General features: G+C 43.6%; 2 protein-coding genes across 5 annotated transcripts in view; both read right to left on the reverse strand.

Moving 5' to 3' along the window:
- LOC102799331 (UPF0606 protein KIAA1549) overlaps positions 1–250 on the reverse strand; it is a 43,559-nt gene extending 43,309 nt beyond the window's left edge. For both annotated transcript variants that reach the window (XM_087842861.1, XM_087842859.1), the window contains exon 1: positions 53–250. The gene's annotated coding sequence lies outside the window, so the exon portion shown is untranslated. The remainder of the gene's footprint in view (positions 1–52) is intronic.
- Positions 251–1,477: 1,227 nt separating this feature from the next.
- Positions 1,478–21,977, reverse strand: part of hipk2 (homeodomain interacting protein kinase 2) — a 73,279-nt gene continuing 52,779 nt past the window's right edge. The window contains exons 5-15 of one of the 3 annotated variants that reach the window (XM_006795760.2): positions 21,214–21,300; positions 16,872–17,056; positions 16,577–16,739; positions 14,487–14,616; positions 13,948–14,069; positions 10,982–11,112; positions 9,872–10,054; positions 9,387–9,710; positions 7,907–8,151; positions 7,642–7,802; positions 1,478–7,474 (exon numbers count right to left, since the gene is read on the reverse strand). In XM_006795760.2, coding sequence (XP_006795823.1) covers positions 7,010–7,474; positions 7,642–7,802; positions 7,907–8,151; positions 9,387–9,710; positions 9,872–10,054; positions 10,982–11,112; positions 13,948–14,069; positions 14,487–14,616; positions 16,577–16,739; positions 16,872–17,056; positions 21,214–21,300 — 2,196 coding nt within the window. In that variant the 3' untranslated portion in view covers positions 1,478–7,009. Of the gene's footprint in view, positions 7,475–7,641; positions 7,803–7,906; positions 8,152–9,386; positions 9,711–9,871; positions 10,055–10,981; positions 11,113–13,947; positions 14,070–14,486; positions 14,713–16,576; positions 16,740–16,871; positions 17,057–21,213; positions 21,301–21,977 lie in introns of all 3 variants that reach the window. The other 2 variants (XM_006795759.2, XM_006795758.2) reach the window with 2 other exon arrangements.

Genomic DNA, 21,977 nt, shown 5'->3' on the forward strand with positions numbered 1-21,977 from the left:
TCGCCCCCTGCCATTCCTGTAAGCCAGCTCATAGCTGCGCACACAGACTTACCAAGAAAGGGAGCTCCAACTCTATCAGTTCCTTTGTGAGCGTGAGGAGAGGATATCCTCGGATGAAATCAAATGCTGTGTGGAGCTTTGTCATTAACGTCCCCGTGCCCACCTGCGTGCCTTTGAAGTTTTTTTGCAGTGTATACGTGGTGTGCACGAACTGGCGACTGGCTTTCATCTGACACTCTTTTGGTAACAGTTACCTTCTCTCGTCCCGAGGATTGGGATAGCCCCGCCCTCTGACAGATCTGATTAGTTTCTAATTTGCTAAGGCGTATTCCCATTGGTTCAGCCTCTTTTCTGTCACGGTGGCCTTTTAAACATTAGGTTGGTCTTCGTCAGGAGGCGTCTGCGGCTTCCACGGCAACCTCACGCACTGATGCACTCACCCCAAGGTATAGCTATTATATTTTTATTGGCTGTATAGAGTTGACCTTCTTCCGCTACTGAGTTCAAACGAAAAATATTCTATTACCCTAATATGTAATTATATTACATTTACAAGCCTCAGTCTTATCTTTATGGTGGTGAGACTTTGACGGATGTGGTATCAAACAATTAATTCGTTTTTGTTGCTATTTAACACATTTCTGAAAACAAGTTAATTCTCTATGTAAAGATAAATTAAATATCCTACTTGCAAAGACAGGGCCCAGTTGTGCAGCGTGTAAACGTTGCCCATTGCAGAGTTTTGTGGTTGCAAATAAATGGAGATGATTAGCATACCTGATCACGTCAGTGCAAGTTTCTAAGTGAACATCATGGCGAACACCGCCACCTGGTGGTGGTGTTGTGTGTAGCCAATGCTGCCGATGTTAAAGCAGTTTCTTTTTACTTATTTCTCTCGGACTCTTGTTGTGGTCAGTGGATAAAAATGTCGTGAAAAACCTAACGTGACGTAGTAGCATTATGGTGTTTTAATCTCCATAAAATGTATGCGTGTAGCTAATGAGCAAAATAAAGTAGTTTAAATGGTTAAAAGGTGAGACTTCATTATACTACCACATTGATATAACAGCTGTAGCTTGTGTGCAGATTCAAAAATGTGTAAATTTATGATGGCCTTACATATTATAGGGTATAAAAATGGGCTCTCCCTGAAACATTTACAACTGTGAAATAAAATAAGGCAATAAATAAAAAAAAAATCTCTTTTATGTGTTTTTTACAGGCTGGAAGTTGGTTTCCAATTTTGTATATAGTGCATGACATGAAATGTTTCTCTCAAACTTGTGCATAAAATGTTTATTTAATTGTAATACACAATAAGCCATGCCCAGACCTTTTAATTAATTAATTCTAGATCACACACTGCAGTCAAACTGCACTTAATTTTGAGGTTTTGCAAGAGACAGTATGCTGGGTGCAAAGAATGAGCCTCAGTCATGCACACACATATACCCCACAGTAGACAACAGGAGACCGATGCTGTGACTTAACAGTTTAATGTAAATCCAAGACAAAGTGTGATTACATTTCTACACATATACAATATGCATATGTGAGCATACAAATTCTCATTAATAACTCGATTCACCTCGGAGACCGAAAAAATGATCAAAAGTAACAGTGAATAACAAGCTATAACATAGTTCACCACAACGGGAGCCCCTTGTCACCCTACAGTTAGTAAAGAGGACAATTAAAATAACTATATTCTTCTATTTGACGAAGCTGTTTGTCTGTTAAAATCCTCCTGTAAAATTTACAACGCTATCATTAGTTTTTTCGAAGCCTAATATAAATTCACTCCATTTTTCTACAACGAAAATGATTAAGAGAAGCACACGACATCATAATGGTAACACAAGCGCTTAGTAGCAAGTACTCAACTTGTTAGGAGGTTTAATTAATCCTTTTTCTTATTGTCATTATTATATTTATTTAAACATTCTATAAAGCCAGTAAAATATCCATTCTCATAACATACTTAATATTAGGCTAAGGAACAGGGTATACATTGAACGCTACGTCAACAGATTGAAATAATGAGACATCACACCCCAATAAACCAAAGTAAATAAGAAAAGACAATAAACAGAGAAGTATACTAGGAAATACTGCAGCACACATTAGCTTTATCGACAAAGAATGAGATTTTACACCATTGATAAACCATACAGCAATGGACACAAAAGGGGGTCAGGGTTTGACGCGCTCTTAGGTCTTTAGAAAATGCTAACAAACTGAATTATCACCTTCTTTGTGCGAGTAGCTATTTAAAACTACTATAACTTGATTATTGTAATTTGATTATACCGAGGATCCCAAAAGGGACTGTGATCCTAAGATTAAGACAAACAAGGAAATCCATCTTTGAATGTAGTAGCTTTGGTCTACCAAGTATTCCGGTAAAATAACCCAAAAGTTCTTAAATGTGGACCCCAACATCTCATAAGATTACAGATTGGGGTAATCGGCTGGTGCAGATCAAATGAATATTAACTCAGCACGTAAAGAAATCACTTTTTAAAGTTTCAATAACTTGACGCCAGTGTCAGTGACGGCATCAAACCTTGACCACCTTACCCTGAATTCCCCCAAAGAATAGCCAGCAAAAGGAGCAGATCCCCTTAACAAATATATATTAAAAACCAAAAAATAAAACAAAAACAACAACAACAACAAAAAAAAAACCATACAAAAGGGCTTCAAGAATGCTCGTGTAACTAGATTATGAATTTCCTGGTGACAGAATAGTTCATCAGCACGTGATTTATCCACCTAACACCTGTCCTTAAACTCCTTTGTACTTTGGGAAGCAGCTGTGACTTTGCCAAATGACGAGCGTGTGATTTGACGTTGCAGGTCGCTCGTTCGCTTACTAAGCTTCGAGCCAGCTTGGAGGAGTTTGTTTCGAAGAAGACTAATGTAGCACTGCGCGCGCCGCGCTCGCGGGAATGTTTCTCAGTGTTTCCAAAGCTCCGGGACGACGAGTATGTGAGATGACACCGTGGGCAAAAGTGGAAGTTTGAGTGTATCTCAGGAGAATGCCAGGCTTCATAAAGAGAGAGAGAGAAAGATGCTGCCTTGTGTTTTCTCGAATTGAAACGTCACCTTAAAGCTTTGGAGGTATTATTGGTTATTTGGAAGGCAGTACTTAAGAATAAAGTTTGTTGCTGGGAAGGCTACACTCACCACGGCAACAGAAAACATTTTTATACTCTACTTAAGCACATTTTGGTAATTGTAAGGTCACTCGATCTACATTAATGCTCATATTCGTATTCCCCCCTTTTTTCGTAGAAAACACAAAACATTGGTTAAGTGAAACTGAACGATAGACAAATGTTTCGTACACATCAAGTTAAGTTTGTTTGATTTGAGAAAATAGCGATTATTCAATACCCCCGACTCGTGATACTGGTAACTTTACATAATTAGTCTCATGTGGGAGCTCGCTGGAGAACAAATGTTTAGTTATTGCATCATGCATGGCCACAAATGGTGTCGAAATCAAACTAATGGTCACCCACGGAGAAAGATCTAAAGCCATTCCTGCCACTTCCTTTCACTCACAGGTCACGTATTACATTCATGTTGTGCAGGTGACCACGCTTTTAAAGGTATACTTGGTATATTTTTGATTATTTCCATAATAATTAACGGGCCATTCTCCTCAATGGCGACCTTTAAAATTAATTTTAAACACTGCTAATAAAGCTACAACATCAACAACAGAAAAATTGATCGTTTTAGACGATTATTGATTTAATCTAAACGGGCCAAATATGAGGAAAAATCAAAGTGAAACATTAAAAAAAACAAAAGCTTTCAAACACATTGCAGCTCTTCTAATGGTTAAATGTCCAGAAACAAATAGCTGTGCTGTTTGCAAGAAGTATGCCAAATCCTCCCTGTGCAGTCGTACGTTGTACACACATATACATTTCGTGGTGGTGAAACAACATGTCCTCAAAAGCACTTGTAAAGCATTTAAAGATGAGACCAGAAGTTATTGCCTGTCTGCAATGCTGTGGAGGATTGCGCTGTGCTGTGCTGTACATGATCGATCTGTAAAAGTCTTTGGTGGGACAAGCAAAAGAGTCAGAGTGTGTCACCATTAGCCCCATCCTGAAAAGAGTGGGGTGGGGTCTGGACAGCAGTGTAGCGTGGGTAATGCCAAATTCCCTCAAAACAGTGGAATGTTTCAGTAGTTTGTGTCATAACAGAGGAGCTAAAAGACTTCCATGGAAAATCACTTCCCTTATGTGTGTGTGTGTGTGCGCTAAGGCCCCAATGACCCAGAGGAAATTAAGTAGGTAAAATAATATCAAATAAAAAGACAATGAACGACGTAACCAGCAACATACTATGTAATCACATCTTTAAGCGCCTGGACCCGAGGCTTGCATGCTGGAGCTGATGGGGAGGGGAGAGCTTTGAGGAAAGTACCGGGATAAAAGACCATTCTGGGGCCCATCGGGGGGCCCGCTGGATTTCAAACCTGGGTGTGGCATCCTCAAGACGAGCACGTATCGATAAGGGCCCCCAGTGGATCATCGTCAACTCAACACTTATCGTCTTCAGCAGTGTTGCAACACTTTACACAGGTGCAACCACCTCAACATAATACTAAATATCACTGTACATCAACCCCCAGGTTATAAAACAGAAATGAGCCTGACATATAATAAAAACACACACGCGCACGCACACGCTCTGATAAAACATCAACAAGAATTATTGCAACAATCTCTAAAAATAAACACATGTACTACAGCCATGTCAAAAAGTTCAAGATGATGTTGGAAAAAAAAAAATCACTTCAAATGCAAGTACTATGGCATAGCATGAAGGAGAGGGGAAGGCTTTCACTAAATCACCAGCACTTCTGATGTGCCCACGTTCGAGAGGATGAAGGAGATTCATTATTATTAGCTACAAGAAATTGAAATCTATTAAATCGAGCAGCAAACACACAAAGCGGCAGCCCTATTGGTTCTCTAAGTGTTCGGGTATCCTGTCTGGCTGGCATGGCGGTGTCTGCGGTGAACCTGGTTCGAAGACAAATGGACAGCGATGACAAACCATCCACAATGTGCCCTTCCAGGTGTATGCTGTGACGTTTCCCTTCTGTTCCCTTCAAAACATCCGTGAATCAACTTCCAATTATCTTTGCTGCAGAAACAACAAGAGGAACAAATGAAAACGACAAAAAAAAGGATTAATGTCTGAATGTTACGTCATTCGGACATGTTGTTACGGCTCGGGCTCAGTGTTTACTATCAACCTGCTCTTTGCCAACTTGCTCCTATTTTAGTCCCATTTAAAATCGAGAGTTTCACCCCGCCCTCCGCGGTCCCCTGCTAAACTGACCCTATGCTTTCAACCAGCCCCTTAACTCATGCCTACACTGTACCTCTCTCAACAACCCTCAACACGCTGTCTCTTTGCTGCAGCCAGGCCATCTAAAGCCTCACAGAATCACCCTCGTGGCAACAATCACTTTCCGTCAGGCCCTTCGCTCGGACTAGCTCTTAACCTGCCTCTGCTGAGTCTCAAACATTATACTGTAACTCATTCCTTGTACACGAAAACTGAGCCAATATCGTTGCTCTGCGATCACGATGCGCGTTTCCCTCGCGTGGCTCAAAAGAAACAAAATCCTAACTAAAGCCACATTTTGGGCGCCACCGTGATAGAAGTTTACAGCTACAGCTAGACTGTACATTTTCACATTTACATTAATATCCACAGCAAACGTAGCAAGAATTTATCTACGACTTTGGTAAGTACCCCAGGCAAGTTATCTCATGCACACATAATAAAAAAGCTCGGCGTGATAAAACCTCTGACATTAATCTTCGTCGTCTACGGTACGCTGTCATTAAGGACAAGAAACAGCAAGGGCTGAGCCTACACCTGGAAGAGAGCTACAACCGCCCCGATTAGGATGTCAAATCAGGGAAACGTGTGTCTCTAAGTATAGCTATAGTCTCTTGTGGCTTTCAGGATCCAAGCCAAGTAAACTGTGTCATTATATCTGTAAGGCACTACGAGGAAACAATGGTCAAAACCTAAAGACTGAAGAGGGTTTTGAGGAGGTGGACTACACACGCATGGCTGACAGTAGCACACACAGACAATCACGTTGCACATGCCTATGTTATTATAACCACTTTGTGCAATCACATTTTAAAAAGAAAGGAACAAATTAATCTATTGGTATCCGGGGAAAACCAAAAACTTATTAAAAAATGGTGCAGACTGCTACATTCTAAGAACGGGGCCCAGCTAAGACACCTAAAACTGAAGTATTATCATAAAGGTGAAACAGAAAGGAAAAATATCTATAAATACACTAAAAAGTTTGTTGTCTTCTCTTGGTTATATTTCCAGAAGCCTCCTCTGCTGGAGGAGGTGGCGTGGGAGGAGTTGCCTTTCTATTCTCCCCACACCACGAGTGATTTGGAAATACTGAGACAGTTCAAGGCCATCAATATTTTTTTTTCTTTGAAGAGCAGCAGGTTTCCGTATTCCACCTTTTCCCAGATTTCTCGGGATTTCTCCAGTCAGTAACCCCTGTTCGACAGTCACTTCCCAAATGTAAGGGGGAAATAAAAAGCAAAAAAAACAAACCAGAAAACATCCGCTGTCTCCACGCTTCCCTGTAAAACGAATGAGACTTATTAAAGGAAAGAATAGGCAAATGAAAGCAGAAACTGGCCCTTTCAAGGGAAAAAAAAAGAAAAAATTTCTTGAACTGAATCCCTCGAAAATTCAACTCCAAACTTTTCCTTCTAGAAAGGCTGTGAATCATATTTTTTTCTTTTGCTCTCTGTCGTTATGTCTTCAAGTTATACATGACAGTTTCAGGAGGATTGCAAGTTCCTCTGTCTCTGTTCGCGTCTGAGGTCGAGGGGAAGATGTTGGGGATGTTGACGGGGCTCTTGTTAGGCTGAGGAAAGGAGCAGCAGCGCTGGGTCAGGCTCTCCAGTGTCAGTCAGTGTCTTCTCTAGAGGTAAGGGTACTGGTTCACCTTGGTGGGGCTCAGGGGGTATCCAGTGTAGACAGTGGAGGCGGGCGAGGCGCTGATGTAGGCCTGGTGAGCGAACTGGGCCTGGTACTGGCTGTGGTGCAGGGTGGGCGAGGGCAGCACACGGTGGCCCATGCTAACTGGAACCTGGTGGACGATGCTTGGTGGATAGCTTCCGTGCTGGACCGCGTGGCGTGCCGAGCTCTGTGACGCCACCAGGTGAGCCACAGTGCTGGTAGAACCCAGAGCAGCAGGAGCTGTGTAGGTGTAGAGATGGGGCTGGCTGGGGAGGTGCGTAGCAGCCAGATGTGGGTGAACGTTGCCTGTGTGAGAGGGGCTATTGTGATGGAAGGAGTACGGGGCTTGAGCGGCAATGTTAGGAGTGATGTAGGCCTGCTGGCGCCGATGTCCTCCGTTACGCTCGGCTACCATGTGCTGCTGGGCCTGAATGAGGGGATGACAGAGATTAAGTAGTGTCAGTGGGTGGATTTTCCCCTTTCTTTAGCCAAGCTAATCAGATATTAACCATATATGACCTTATAAGGTGCGAGTGATATTAATAAACTCTTAGCAACGCAGTAAATATAACAAGTTGAACCCTCTCACTGTACCTGGCTGAGATTGAGAGGCTGCTGCTGGAGGGGGTGTGGCCCTGAGCGCTGCTGTCGGTAGGACCCGCCTCCAGTTACACCCCCAACTATGTGATTATTGCCAGGCACCACTCCATTGGTGGATTTGAACTTGTAAGCTGAATTCTGATGGTTCATTGCATCTGCACAGGAAAGGATACAGATTTGCTGAATTGGAAAGGAGCAGCTATAAACACATAACAGATGATCTATCCAATGATTGAGGCCATGTTTTGCAAGAATTTACCTGGCATCAGACGCTCACACTCATTCAGGACCTCACTGTTCTGGGTTTTGAGAGGGGGGATGATGATGGTGCGAGGGTTTCCATTGTTGTAGTTGTCCAGGATGGTGGTCTTTGTGTCATAGCTGTTGTTGTTAGGCGGTCTCGACTCAACCGTATAGGGACTGTTGTTGCTGGAGCAATAGGACTCTGGTGAATCATGGACCGTCACACAGCTGATGACATTCTTTCTCTGCTTAGAAGATGAGCTGGAAAAAATAGAAGCGAAGCAGAAAGAACACAGTTACTGGTAATGTTTTATCGATGCTGGTAATATATTTGAAGCTAATAACTGTTACTACATTGTAATGTTAACTGGATTTATTGACAAATAAATGTAGATGCCTTACTCCAAAGTTGGTTTGCAGGGTAAATTGAATTCCCTTCTGACTTCTTCACTTTTACTTAGTTTTAGTGTATAGTAGGGCTTGGTAAGCCGCACTGCTTGATGGATTGTCAGAGCATTATGGCTGCCGTATTGAGGAGCTTCGCGGAGTAATCTGGGTCCAAAACTCCGTCCAATTCAGGTCCCAAAGTCAAACGAACACTAAGAGTTTAAAACGGTCTAAATTCTTTCATCTTTAATTAAATCATCAGCGTTGCTGCTTTATCGGGTGTAACAATTAAGTTTTACATCCATGAAAACAGAATTTATTAAATTTAACGGAGTTAGAAGTTAACAGGAAGTTAGCTCGCTAGCTTCCACCTAAACATGACATACCATGTTCTGACCTAGAGATTTTTGAAACTAATTAAAACATACAGCTCTGCTACCACTTCCAACATAAATGAAGACAGAAAACTAAACAGCAGTGGCGTTTGCAGGGTTACTGAAGTTGGACTACCTGGTATATAATGTTGTGCTACGTGATTGCTAGCGACACAGCTATGTTAGCATAACATTAGCACAGTGAAGCTGGAGGATGAACGCTAACTTTTTTTCCACTCGATAAAGCGCAGTTTTTGGCTTTCCCCATATTTCAAAAGTGCTTCATCTCTTTGCTATGACTGTCGCCCGGCATAAATTGCAAATGATAATGATTTTAGCCGCTGCGATGCTTTCGACCAAAACAGGCGCGGCTTGATGACATCATCAACATGCGCTATCGCGATAGATCGATATAGTCAAAATCTCTATCGTTGGCCAAATTTATATAGTTTCTATCGTATATTGTTTATATCGCCCACCCCTAGTGTATAGCATATCACAAAATACATCAAAGAGATTAGCATTTGTTAACATGATAGAAAATTGGCTTCGAAATGCCAGGAAACACATCTCCATCCAGCTAACTTAAAGCAGATGTGTTCCATGTCTTTATCCTGGATGATCTAAGACTACAGCCCTTTGTGATGTGATTATTAGGGAAATTCATATTGCACGAGAAGCTCCCAGATTTCTTCCCTCAGTAAAGATTCTGTAAGTGTGCTAAACAGCGCTGACCTATTGTTTTGTTTGTGGTCGTCTTCCTCATCTGTGTCGCTGCTGATGGTGATGATGCTGACAGCAGGGCTGGGTGTGTCGGGGATGACGATCGTCTGTCTGGGGACGTTGTGCTGGTGCTGATGGTCTCGAGTGGTGCTGGAAGCCTGCTCTGTTTCACTAGCCCCCCACCCTCCACCCCCACACCCTTGCGTGGGCGGACAGTTAGAGGTCGAGCCATTCTGTAGCACAGCGCAACGCGGGGGCGTATTCTCCTTCACCCGCTTTGAGCGCTGCGGAGACAGCACCACTTGAGAGGATGAGACCTCGTTGGTTGACATGTTCCTTAAGGAAAGACAGAGATGAGAGAGTGAGTGGCTATAGAGGGCGATACAAGCAGATGCTGGACCTCTAAATTAAAAGAGATGTGACCTTTGGTAACAATCGTTAGCTTCCAGTATGAAGATTTATAAAGAGCTATGATGAGATGATGAGACTTTAGGTACCTGCCAGACATCTGGTGCTGTTTGTTCTTTTTGGAAGAGGAGTTGTTATTGGTTGAGGGCTTCCTCATAACATGTGCCACTCCCACATTGAGTGTCTGGTTGGATGGGAGGGTGACGTGGCCAGCCAGCAAGGCTGGCTGCTGCATGATGGGATTATAATGGCTGCCATGTGGGTGGGAATTCCTGTAATATAATACAATTATGTTACCACAATGTTAAAAACAATAAGGAATCTTCAGGTAAAGCATCCTAGCAATGTACGAAATACTAAAGCAAACAAAGGAACACATCAATCAGTCAAATCTGACATTTCCAGGGGATAAGAAAGACTGGATAAGTACTCCCTAATTAAGCCAGCAGGTGGCAGCAGTAAACTTGTCTAAAGAAGGAGGAGGAGGAAAGGGGATAAATGAGAGAGAGAGAGCAAGGAGGGAGGGCAGAGGAGCTGACACCAGCAGCTGTGGAGCGATAGCTCTGCAGAGGAAGTGCGACACTTTCCCAATCGTCTCTCTGAGGACAACAGAGCTGCCACTGGACAGGAAGGGAGGGCGACACAGGGAGGGGGTTGTCTTGTCACAGATGGACAGCTTAGAATGAATCTGAGCATACATGGCTGCAGCAGCCATCCACACAGACACGTTATATACCTGCATCCCCCTTATCTCCCTTGGGTTGCATTCTCCCATCTATCCATCCATTTATCAAGTCATCACAGTGACAGGCTGTACTTGATAAGATTTCGCTACATGCATATATATGCCATCTCCCTGAGGTAAATCTGCTCTTATAAAATTGAAGATAAAAGACTTGTCACACAAGTACAGGCTTCCTCATGAATTGGTCTCATGCATATTTTCATAACATATTTGGACTGATTTAAGCCGTAAACAGCGACTTGTTCTTAAAGCCTATATACATTATTTCTCTGTCCTGTCCTACAGACAGTGGGGATGAGTGCTTTGATTTGAAAGCGTCAGCTTATTGCATTTGTTTTTAGTTCAGTAGAATCCTTGAGAAAAATGTAGGTTAAAAAGTGTTGACCTCAATATTCATTGTCCTGCAAAATCAAAGCAATAAAAGTAAAAGAAAACAAAAAACACTGTTCTTCACCTCCAGTTGGCGAGGGTCTGTGTGCTGCTCATGGAGTCAGGGATGACAGTGGCGTGTTGGACTGAGGTGTGGGTGAGCTGCTGCCAGGCTGGAGGCAGCAGGATCTGCTGGGTGCCGCTCGGCCAGGCCTGCTGAAGGAGGAGAGCAAAATGAGTTGGAGGGTAAACAAAGATTTAAAGGTCAGGAAAAAGGAGAGAAAGAAAAACAGTCAGCTGCCATGTAATGACATGTCCAAGTCAATATTTATTTATTTATTTTTAATTTTAGGAATCATGTCACAGGACAGGAAGTCCCATTTTTTGTTTACATTGTATGAATTTAAATGCTCGTTCACACAACATTTTAAGCATAAGAACAAAGGAGACTCGTTGTACTTGGCGATTAGTTCGAGCCTGTCGTGATAAATGACAGCGTCTTTTCAAAAGTGCGTAACAGATGGTTTAAACTGGCTCACAGGCGCGTTGAATATGAACTCTGCGAGCCTCAAGGAGACGTCCATCGACAAAAGAGATAAGACCAGGACTTAATAAAAATGTACAGCAGCTCCTTTGTTTGTGTGCCTGTGTATGACGGAGTAAGTGTATGCATGCGTGCGTCTTTATGGTTTTAGTGTGATTGTGTCTTTGACTTGACCAATGTTCTAATTAAAGTCTTCGAATCTATTCAAGCTGCTCTGAAAGAGGCTACTTTGTATTTCTGATGCAGAACGAGAGGACTATCAGACGAGCTACGCTCCGAGATGTGCCAAGATGAGAATGTGCGCCTGCATGCCTGAACACGTTTGTGTGTGACTGTGTGTGTAACCCTAATAGTTTAATGCAGTTCTATTGATTAGCACTTTAATGTCAGGGCTAATGAATTGTTCCTTTAATACCATTTGCACATCTATTTACAACGGCATCACTATGTGCTGCACACACACACACACACACACACACACACACACACACACACACACACACACACACACACACACACACACACACACACTTAAATAGGGAAAGACGGAGAGAAGAGAAAGAGAACAAGAGGCACAAATCCACACGCGAAGCATGTGACGACTGTATTTTTACCTTTATCTTCATTTCCTCATCAACATTTGCTTTGATCTGCTTGTTTCTGTCATATTTTAACACAAAATAGCTGTTCTGTTTTGAAGTGTGGTTGCAGTTGAATTGTTTTCATCTGAGGCAGGTTGCAAAGTCCAGTGCTGCAGGGGGGCATCTGCAGGCTAGCAGAGCTGCCTGGTCTGTGTACCGATGACTGACATCTCTAATGGAACATTCTGCAGCTGGAGATGGTCTTTACATCTAAGACCACATCCAAGGTCTTTTATCAACATGCCATTAAGAGGCTTCTAATACATCCATCCATCTCCCGCTCCTCCTCCTCTCTCTATCTCCATTCCTGGTACTCTATATCCCCCTCTCACTAGGCGTCTGCGTTGTGTAACCAGCCTGTCTGCCCTGAAATGGTAACCCAGTTAAGAGACCATTTTCTTTCAACTCAAGGCCTACCGTCGCTATCAGTGGCCCAAACGCCTCCCACCTCAACCTACACTCCCTGGGTGAAAACCCTTTGTCACCTCAGGGCTTTCAGAGCCCCAGCTCTTACTCCCAATTGTTTCCACATTTTCTGCATTCCTGCTCCAGATAAAGGTCCTGCTGGTTTTCCTGCCTCCCTGCTTGGAGCCTCCTTCACTCTGGTCTCTCTGTCTGCACACATAGGTGCTTGGGGGCTAAACTTGCGAGGGTGCTATGTGGGCAAAGGGTCCACGGATGACATTAAAACGTAGGCGGATAAAGTCATAGGGAGGTGGGAGAACGCACGCAAGAGGCAAAGAAACGACTCCGCTAAGCCGCGGAGACCCCCCACAGTAAAGGAATAAACACAGAGAAAAACACACACCACACACCCAGTTATTAGGTGTGCTGTTTGCTGGCCTATATAAAGCATCTGCTTGCGTTAACTATTGCCTGTCTTTGTTTAACATGCGTGCGCACAAAGGGTATATTGAACACCTGCAGAATATGGCTGCAACGTGCAAGCCACACGTGATACGATAATTAATATAACTGACATTATCCTTACTGTGACACAAGTCGTGTCTCTTACGTCTTTGTTATTATTTTATATATCCACGACACCCATTCTTGCGATGCTGTGAGTCCTCTGGTCATGCAAAGCCTGATCCAAGCTTACCCTGACCTCCGAGGATCCTCTGAGGCCTGTAATTTGGAGCGCCTGACTTGGAAGCAGCCGTGGAGCTAATCACCATTTGGTATCTGACAGATTAACCCACCGTAGAAAACACAGGCATGTGCACACACATACACACCGCTTTGCTGCCTGCTTGCCTGCCTGCTGCATGATTAACTGGAGATAAGGGAGTGCTTCAAACTCCCTGGATTCTCAGGGATATTTAAAGCCTTCATGGAAATTTCCATAGGGAAAGAGGTGGCGTGGCAATGGAAGCGGTCTACTGTCTGTGTGCAGAGAGTGATGCACAGTTATTCTGCTACTTGCAACAACTGTATATTAGCAGCTGAAGCTGCAGCCCCACCGTGGAGGCTCTGGTAAAGGCCTTCTCTGTGTGAAAGGCTCCTGCCTTTGAGTGCATCAGACCGTAGCAGCCTCAGCCTCCAGGAGAGCAGGGGCAGATGAAGAGAGGAGAGAGAGAAGGGAGGAAGTGAGCGAAAGAGAGAGAGGGAGAGCGAGGCACAGGAAAGCTCGCCTGAATGCACTCAGGAAAAACAGCTGCCAGCAGGGGCAGGGTCAAGAACATCGAGTGATTTCCATCCTCCATCGATAGATACTATTCTTAGTGAAGGCTTATTAAAAAGGAAAGCAGAGGGCTTTGTTTGAATGTGAACAGTTCAAAGTTCATAAATGTTCCTGACAGGCGCTCTCTCTGTTAAGATTCAAACTCTATTAGTTCGTTTTCTGCGATACTTATAAGTGCCTACCTGTGTAAGGAGGCCAGGTTGAATCTGCAGAGGCTGGGCACCAGGGGCCTGCGTCACTATGGGAACAGCATTCTCCATCCGCACGGAGTAACTGGTGTGCTTGGAAGGGGATGCCTGCAGCCCTGTGCATAAATAAAGCACATGCACGGAGGATGTCAACAAACAAGAAAATCCGTTGCCTAGAAATAATGTTGCTACAGTATTTTCAAAATAAATTCCAAAAGATCAAATGTGGTATACATGCTCACAGTGTGCCTGACTTATAAGTATGCGTTCTGTTCAGTTTGATATAGGAAAAACTAAAAAAGCAGCAGTTATGGAAAAGAATAAAAATAATTCTATTAAATTTGCGCAAATGATTAATTTAATAGTTATCAGTGAATCACAGTTTGAATGCTATGACTGACACTGCCTGTGTGCTGGAAAACAAAAAGACAAGCAAGTAAAAGAAGACTGTTTGTGCAGTGAAACACTGTCTCTGACCAGAAATCTGATTTTTTTGAATTTATGCAATTTATGGACTGCAAAGACCTCCTCACCTTGGAATCCAGGTGGGCAGACTATGAGCGCCTGCTGGAAGGGGTCAGGCCGGGCAGCGCAGAGCTGAGGAGCCCCAGGCTGCAGGGGCATGCTCCTCTGGGCCACGGCTGCCATGGAGGCAGCGGAGGGCTGGTAGAGTGTAGATTGGTAGTTTAGTATGGAGACATCAGGACTTGAAAAGGAAAGGGTGGCATTGTTGGTGGAGGAGGGAGCCAGGTTGGTGGCCTAAAGGAATGATTGGACCAAAATAAAAATCATGAAAATGGAGCTACTAATGGGAGTGACAGGGAAGAAAGGATGAGCTCCAAGGATAGAAAGGCTAAATAAAAAGGAACAATCGAAACAAAATAACTGAAACATTAAAATGCAAACAACAACCAGCTCAAAAGGACACAAACAGCGAGCCACAGATGAAAGAATGAAGGAAAATTGGGTGTATGATTTAAACATGCCTTAAAATATTCAGACTGTTGATTTGATTAATTAGAGGGAAAGAAAGAATGCGAGCAGAGGTGCAATCAGTTCCAAGAATAATCAACCATCAATGAACAAAATGTCACCAGAGCAAATTTAGAATGATCAGCGCACGGACGACGGGAACAAGGCTGGACAGGAAATCCACTTCATTTTTTGATGCTTTGCATGTCCCAGTTTGCCTTAAGCGTGAACCACACGCAGCATGAACGTCTCTTTGCTTAAATTCCGAGTGTTTAAGTCATAAAGACATAAAGCCAGTTTAAATGCAAATGATACAGACTAATAATAGGCCAATATAATACTCTGCAGCCAAATTTGACATTTCGTATCACGGCTTCACTATCTAGCCTCCAAATCAATTATGCATGACAGAAGCAATATTTAACGGCCAACAGTCATTGTATAATTACGTAAGCTTAGGTAACTCCAGCATGTCTTGACCATTAATAAGGCATGTGGATTACGAAGACTGCCTGGGAACATCCTGGATACAAACAAATGCTTTTAAGAAACACCATTTACTCAGCTTGTAAGCAGTATATGCTCCACAAGACACGTCTAATTTTAGCCCTTCATTAGGTGTATGTCGGGATGGAGGGAAATACAAAGACGGCGCTTTCAGTTTTCATTTGCTCTCTTTAGCGTCTTTGATGAACACCGGGAGAGAGAACAGAATCAATATGGCACTGTGGCATTCATCATAAACAAGCAAAATACAGGCCAGATGCATTCTAGTCTCGCAACTGAATCAAGCTGAATAAATCACTAACTTAACTATGTCCATACGCCCTCAGAGCCAGGCGCAGAAAAGACAAGCTGAGGGAATGTTAATTCATTTAAATCACAGCAAGATCGGGTTTTTGTCGCATTCCACTCAGTGTGAGCTGGCTCGATATGGTCGGTGATAAAGAACTCTGTTTACTAAAGAGAGGGGTGGGAGGGAGCAAGAGTTGTAACTAAGCACAATCTGGAAAACCTCGCAACCAGACGCTCGGTGATTCCGGCAGAAGCCAGAAGTCAGCAGTTTCGATTCACAGACCATACGCGAGCGAAGCGGTAAAGCGCCACAGGCTCAACCTGGGGTAATGGAAGGAAAGAAGAGGAGACAGAGGAGGACAGGAGTGAGAGGGGAAAGAGAGAGGAAGCCTGGTAAAGGGATTCTTAAGGCCTGAAAGCCCCAGAATGCAAGGCAAGCAGGAAGTGTGGCTTGTCATGTGTGTAATCAGCACTTTGTGACAATCCCACAGGACCTGGGGCACAGACAAAATGCAGGCAAACAGATATGCATGCACCAAAGCAGCAAACATGGATAAGTACAGAAAAACAGGAAGAACAGACATAAAAAAATAGAACAAAGGCGCAAACAGCTGCGTTTCTAAGCTGTCAATAATCAGCTCAACAGCCCTGTTTGATAGTGACCGTTTGATATTTTTGGCTCTGCATTAATTATTGATTTGGGCACTTACTCTGCATGCTCCAGTCTATGTTCTATGCTTTTATTTTGAAGGTTCCGTATGCTAACCTATCACCCAAATACAATAAACTACAGCTTCGGTCATTTACTGATTTGTATCTACACAGTAGGAGAGTGACAGTGGTTTTCAGGAATTACCTGGCTGTGCACAGTGTTCAGCTGGTTGTTGAAGGTCATAGTGAGGTTGGTGGAGGTGCTGGGGGCCACGTGGGTGATAAAGGGTGTCTTGCTCTGGTTGACTGTGTCGTACATGTTGACGCGACGCTTACAGATCTCCATATTTTGGAAGCACGACTTCACACTGCACGGACAGAGAGAGCGAGGGAGACAGACGAGGCGTGAGCACCGTGTCTGATGACAGTGGCAGATGTTGCTTCGCTGTTCAAAATGATAATTATATAAACAACAACAACAGGGCTTGTTGCGCTCGTACTGTGTGCTGTGCGGGAAATCGAGGAGATGAGACATAGTGACAAAAGGGTGGTTGAGTGTTTCGACCGGGGTGATCCTCTTGTCCGCATCGATGGTCAGCATCTTGGTTAACAAGTCGATGAACTCCCTCCTGTCAGCCTTCTCTGCCAGCATGTCGCTCCCCTCCAGATCTGACGTCATGTTTACCTGCAGGCACAAAGCAAACAGAGCAGACATTTAACATTTCAAACACTTCTCCATTTTCAAGGATCTAATGTGCTCGCAGATGACAGAAAAATCTCTCCCACAGCTTATTCCCATAGGGGAACCTATTAATACCCACAAGGCCTCATACGTTTGGGTGTCAGTTTGTGTGTCGTGGAGTTTAGCGATAACCTTGCACCTTAGCGGCATTATAAACATTTGTACTGGTATTCATGGCAGGACTTGAAATATCCCCAGGCTGGCGCCTTCCCTGAGATTTTTATCTATTCCTGAGATGTGAAAACAAACAAAAAAACACGGACCAAATAAACACTGGCGATGGGTAACCAGTAAAAAGGCCTTTCACACAGGACAGCATTTTGCGAATAGATCTGAAAAAGCTGACGTGGGACGACTTAACCTAAATACGGTCTGAGGGGAGTCTGAGAATCTGCCTCGGAACATCATGTTGCTTCATCTCTAATAAACATTGCGGCTTAGGTTGTGGATAAATACTGGGCAAAGCAGCGGATTCCCGCTTTAATGAAAAGCTACATGGTCAGCAGAATTCGATTTTTTTGAAGCAGTGAACCAGAGCTGATGTTTAGCTCTACTTCTGGGTTGTCACGTAAGGTGAGGAATAAACGGAGAGCAAAGCAAGGTCGCGATATACAGCAAGTCTGATCTTAGGCAAAGAAGGAGGACAAAGACAGGCAAGCCCTGTTTGCTGCGACTGCATGTGCAGTGGTAGTCGGCCTGTTTTTCATAAAGATGCAACGTTTATCTGTAGGCCTGCTCTAAGGGCTATCAGATGTGCTGCCAGTCAACACCGCTAATCTGATTCAATTCTTTTTCTCTATGCAGCTTATTCAGGTTCTGTAACCAGTCCTCTCTGCTCGCCATCTCCACTGACTGCGATAAAGGAGTAATCTGCAGAATGAGGTGAGAAATAATCACGCCGTCCTCCGCTCGTGGAATAGATGACTTTGGGGAAATGTATATAGTTTGGTGGCACAATAATCAAACTGGATAAGAAGAAGCATATAAAGAAGCGTTTTTTTTTTCACCACCCGGTGAATTAAGATATGTGAATTTATTAGATAGAAAAGATACCGGTATAATTTGTTGACTTTCCATAACAATGAAAATGAAAACTTATAAAAAGAACGAAAAAAAGGTGGGGCTTCATCTAACGTGGTCGGCATTGCACGTCAGTGGTTGTTAATGGAAACACATCTGTGCCGTGGAAGCTCTGACGTGACTCCGGAGTGAGGGCAGGGATGGCAGATGTCAACCACTGCCTCGGAAAATGTGGAGCAAGGCATCCTGCTGTATGCGGGCCTGCCATCTACACAGCCATGATGTGTAGTTTCCAGTGTTGGGGAGTAACGGAATGCATGTACCGCCGTTACGTATTTAAAATACAAAATATGAGTAACTGTATTCCGTTACAGTTACCGTTTAAAAAGGTGGTATTTAGAATACAGTTACTTTGTTGAAATAAATGGATTACACGGCGGTACTTCCCTGTTTCATATTGTGGCGGGTCAGGACTGTTTGGGTTTTGTTTGACAGCTACGTTCTGTTGTTCCAGGCGGCAGCGTTACGGTTGCCATGGTTACAGGGTGACGCTCTCTCTCTGCGCGTTTCCTGGGTGAGAGAGCGCCTGTTGTTGTTGTTGTGCTAAGCTAACAGGCAGAATGCTACAGGTATAGCTCTAAAGAATGTAGCATCATGGGCAGTGTAGTCCGTGCTGCAGGGAGAATGGACTGCCATACACGTTATGTGTCTGTGAGCGAGGGAGGGACAAAAAGGAAAAGTACGAGCTGTCATCGAGCAAAAACGGGAGCTGGAAGCATGTAAATATAATAATAACCACTGCAGCCAAGAAGAGAGCCTGACGAGCCCAGTTGTAAGTAAGCTATTAAGACTCGACTGTACACCGTGTTCGTGTTTTCCTCCGAAACAATAAGTTCTGTTGGAGCAGCCTTTCAACGCCTCTCTCTGTCTCTGCTAGCAAAGTGACCCAGACAACAAAGTAAAGCTAGTTTTCAGCTACGAGCCGACACAGAACCCACCGTATTAGCCAGAGGTCCCTTTACTACGGTTCGGAGCCGCGGACCTTCAGTAACAGTAATAAATCACAGCAATAGTACATTCATGTAGTTGTAAACAGCATGATAATATATTAAGTAATCCAAAGTATTCAGAATACGTTACTCTCATTGAGTAACGTAACAGAATACGTTACAGAATACATTTTGGGGCATGTAATCTGTAATCTGTAATGGAATACATTTTAAAAGTAACCTTCCCAACACTGGTAGTTTCATCTTTAACTACTAGGTTGAGTGGATGAGGAAAGGATATGTATTAAAAATATAATAAAGATTAGATGAAGACCACGTTCCTCTTCCTCCTGTGCAGCTCGACTTGCACCAGTAGAGATACTGAAGGACTGCAGATCAAAATGAATCCATTTACAAGTACTTTTGGCCTTCCTTCCATCTACATCAGCCCCCTAGTGGGGTCCTGCATCTGTTGTAAGTTGGTGTCTGATTTACTCAAATTAGATATACTTGTGACTAAACCCTCCGCGCATTTCCCACGACTGAAAGGAGGGTTCATTATCTCTTTTTGGCACCCGGCCCCTCTGTCTTGCGAGGCCTTCAGCTATATCATCCATTATACACGCAGAGGCAGATGTCCACAATGCTGAGTTGTTTATATGGTCAAGACAGTGAGAGGTGGCAAAATAGGCAGTTTTCTCCCACATTAAGCCGTGCAGCTCTGCTGTATCGCTGTGTTTATGTTGTAGACAGGACACAGAGCTCGAAGCGCAGAAGACAGAGATGACCCAGGGGATATCATACCAGTGCAGGTTGGTTTCATTAAACTCTGTGTTGCACGTGTGTTTGTGTGTATGGGGCAACTGTAAACTCTCAGGAAGCGATGCTATCATGCCCCAGCCGACAGCATGTTATTCCAGACAGGCCTGACAGCGGCCCTGGGCACTAGTGGACAACCATAATTGTCTCCATCAGTTAAGCAGATACATGTGTTGTGTATCCATATGGGCAGATTCCAAAGGGCTGCTGGTTGGGAATGACCGTAATCCAAAAGCAAATAAATAAATGAAAAATTCCTCATAACTCTCAGCTAGTCATTATCAGAGATATAATCAAGGAGCATGATGACGACAGAGTACTATGAGAGATTTGAAAGGCCTGGGAAAATCACTGTAATTTTTTATCACCGCTGCCAAATCTGCCAGCAGAACCAGTATTTATCCAAGTGAGGGTGAACACAACAACGCTATCAGCCACTGTCAGGCACGTCCTATCAAAATGTCATGGCTACATGTGAACTTTTCCACCACGGGGAGACAAATTCATGCTCAGTTACAGAGAGGCATTATATATAGCTGTTTTTCTTTATATATATATATCACACCTAGTTTAAACCCTTCCCGAGGTTATGTAATCTCCTAAATAAACAAATTCCCACAGGTAACACGCAGAGCTGCACGGGAAGACAAGATTCATGCAGAAACAACATGGCGTGGGACCCGCTGAGCCAGGCTGAAAAACTAGTCGGAGGTCCAGGAATAACGTGTGCATGTATCTTAGTTGGTTTATCTTAGTCCCTCGACCCTCTACATGCTTACGTGTACAGCAGATGCACAAAGTGGAAACACAGCCACAACACTACACTCGCTGCAGCTTAAATAAGAAAACAAACTGTCCACATTGAGCCTGCTAACCAGCCACGCCACATGTTCAGTTCAAATGTCTGTCTGTAAGTTATTAAATAGTGGTTACACAAAATGAAGAGCAGAGGCAGAGTTTGGGATGAGGTTCGTTGAGCAGCTGCTTTCGTTTCACTCAGTCAAATTCTATATAGAAGCGGAGCTACGCTGCAGCTGGAGATCAGACCTTGGCCAGATAAATATTTTAAGGGATTTCAAATATTTGATAGCTAATTCTCAGGATGTGATGGATCAAACTGGCCCGGGACCTGAACACCCCCATCAAAGAAGCCTCAAACACGAGACAGGTGGATACGATTGTAGCAAAAGCAAAAGCAAAAGGAAATAATACATCTACTGTGTGATTTGTGGGAAGGAAGACGTCGCGCTTTGTGATACTGAGACAGCGTACCTGCGCCATATCATCCAAACAATTGAAGATGTACTTGCGAGCCTCCTTGGACTTGATCCCTGTTTCACCCTCGTGGTCCTCTGGAGTCTGCAGGAGACAAGAAGCAGATGTTCTTCTCAAATCCCATCACACTTCCCCTCTGGAAACACACTATTTACATTTGGCTCATTATAGTCTCTTGTTGTTGATGTGTGGCAGGGCTCGGCTTACCCTCTGAGTAACCCTGGGGTAGCGCACAAATACTCATCTAACAGCCGAGAAATAAGACGGCGTCGAGTGTGTGTACAATATATGACACAAACACAGAGACGGTGTATATTCCACTGGTGTACATGTGCACCGACGTGTACGTACAAACACCTGACTTCATGAAAATGTGCAGAAAGCAAACAACGTGTGCTCTTTTTGTTTAAAAGGTTAGAAACCTCGACACTAAACACATTTTTTAAAAAAAAATTACAGTCAGCTAAGCAGTGCAGCTGCTGCTACATGGAAAAACACGCCATGGTCAAATTAAAGATGTGCAGTCGCTCCTCATGGCGGAGAAAAAAGAAGCCTTGACGTTTGATTTTTTCACATACCAAAGACACCGGAAAATCACGAGGAGCTAACGCTGTGATGTCATGTCGAGTGCGAGTTTCTACTCCATGTTTGTATCTTCCCTACAATGCTCCTGTCAGCTCTTATTGTTATGAACTTAAAACACACTTCTTTAAACTGACAATGATGGTTTGTTTTTCTTAAGCTTTGTACGCCCATAGATC

Source organism: Neolamprologus brichardi, chromosome 7 (genome assembly GCF_056152115.1).
Source record: "Neolamprologus brichardi isolate AB-2024 chromosome 7, ASM5615211v1, whole genome shotgun sequence".
NCBI classification, from domain to species: domain Eukaryota; kingdom Metazoa; phylum Chordata; class Actinopteri; order Cichliformes; family Cichlidae; genus Neolamprologus; species Neolamprologus brichardi.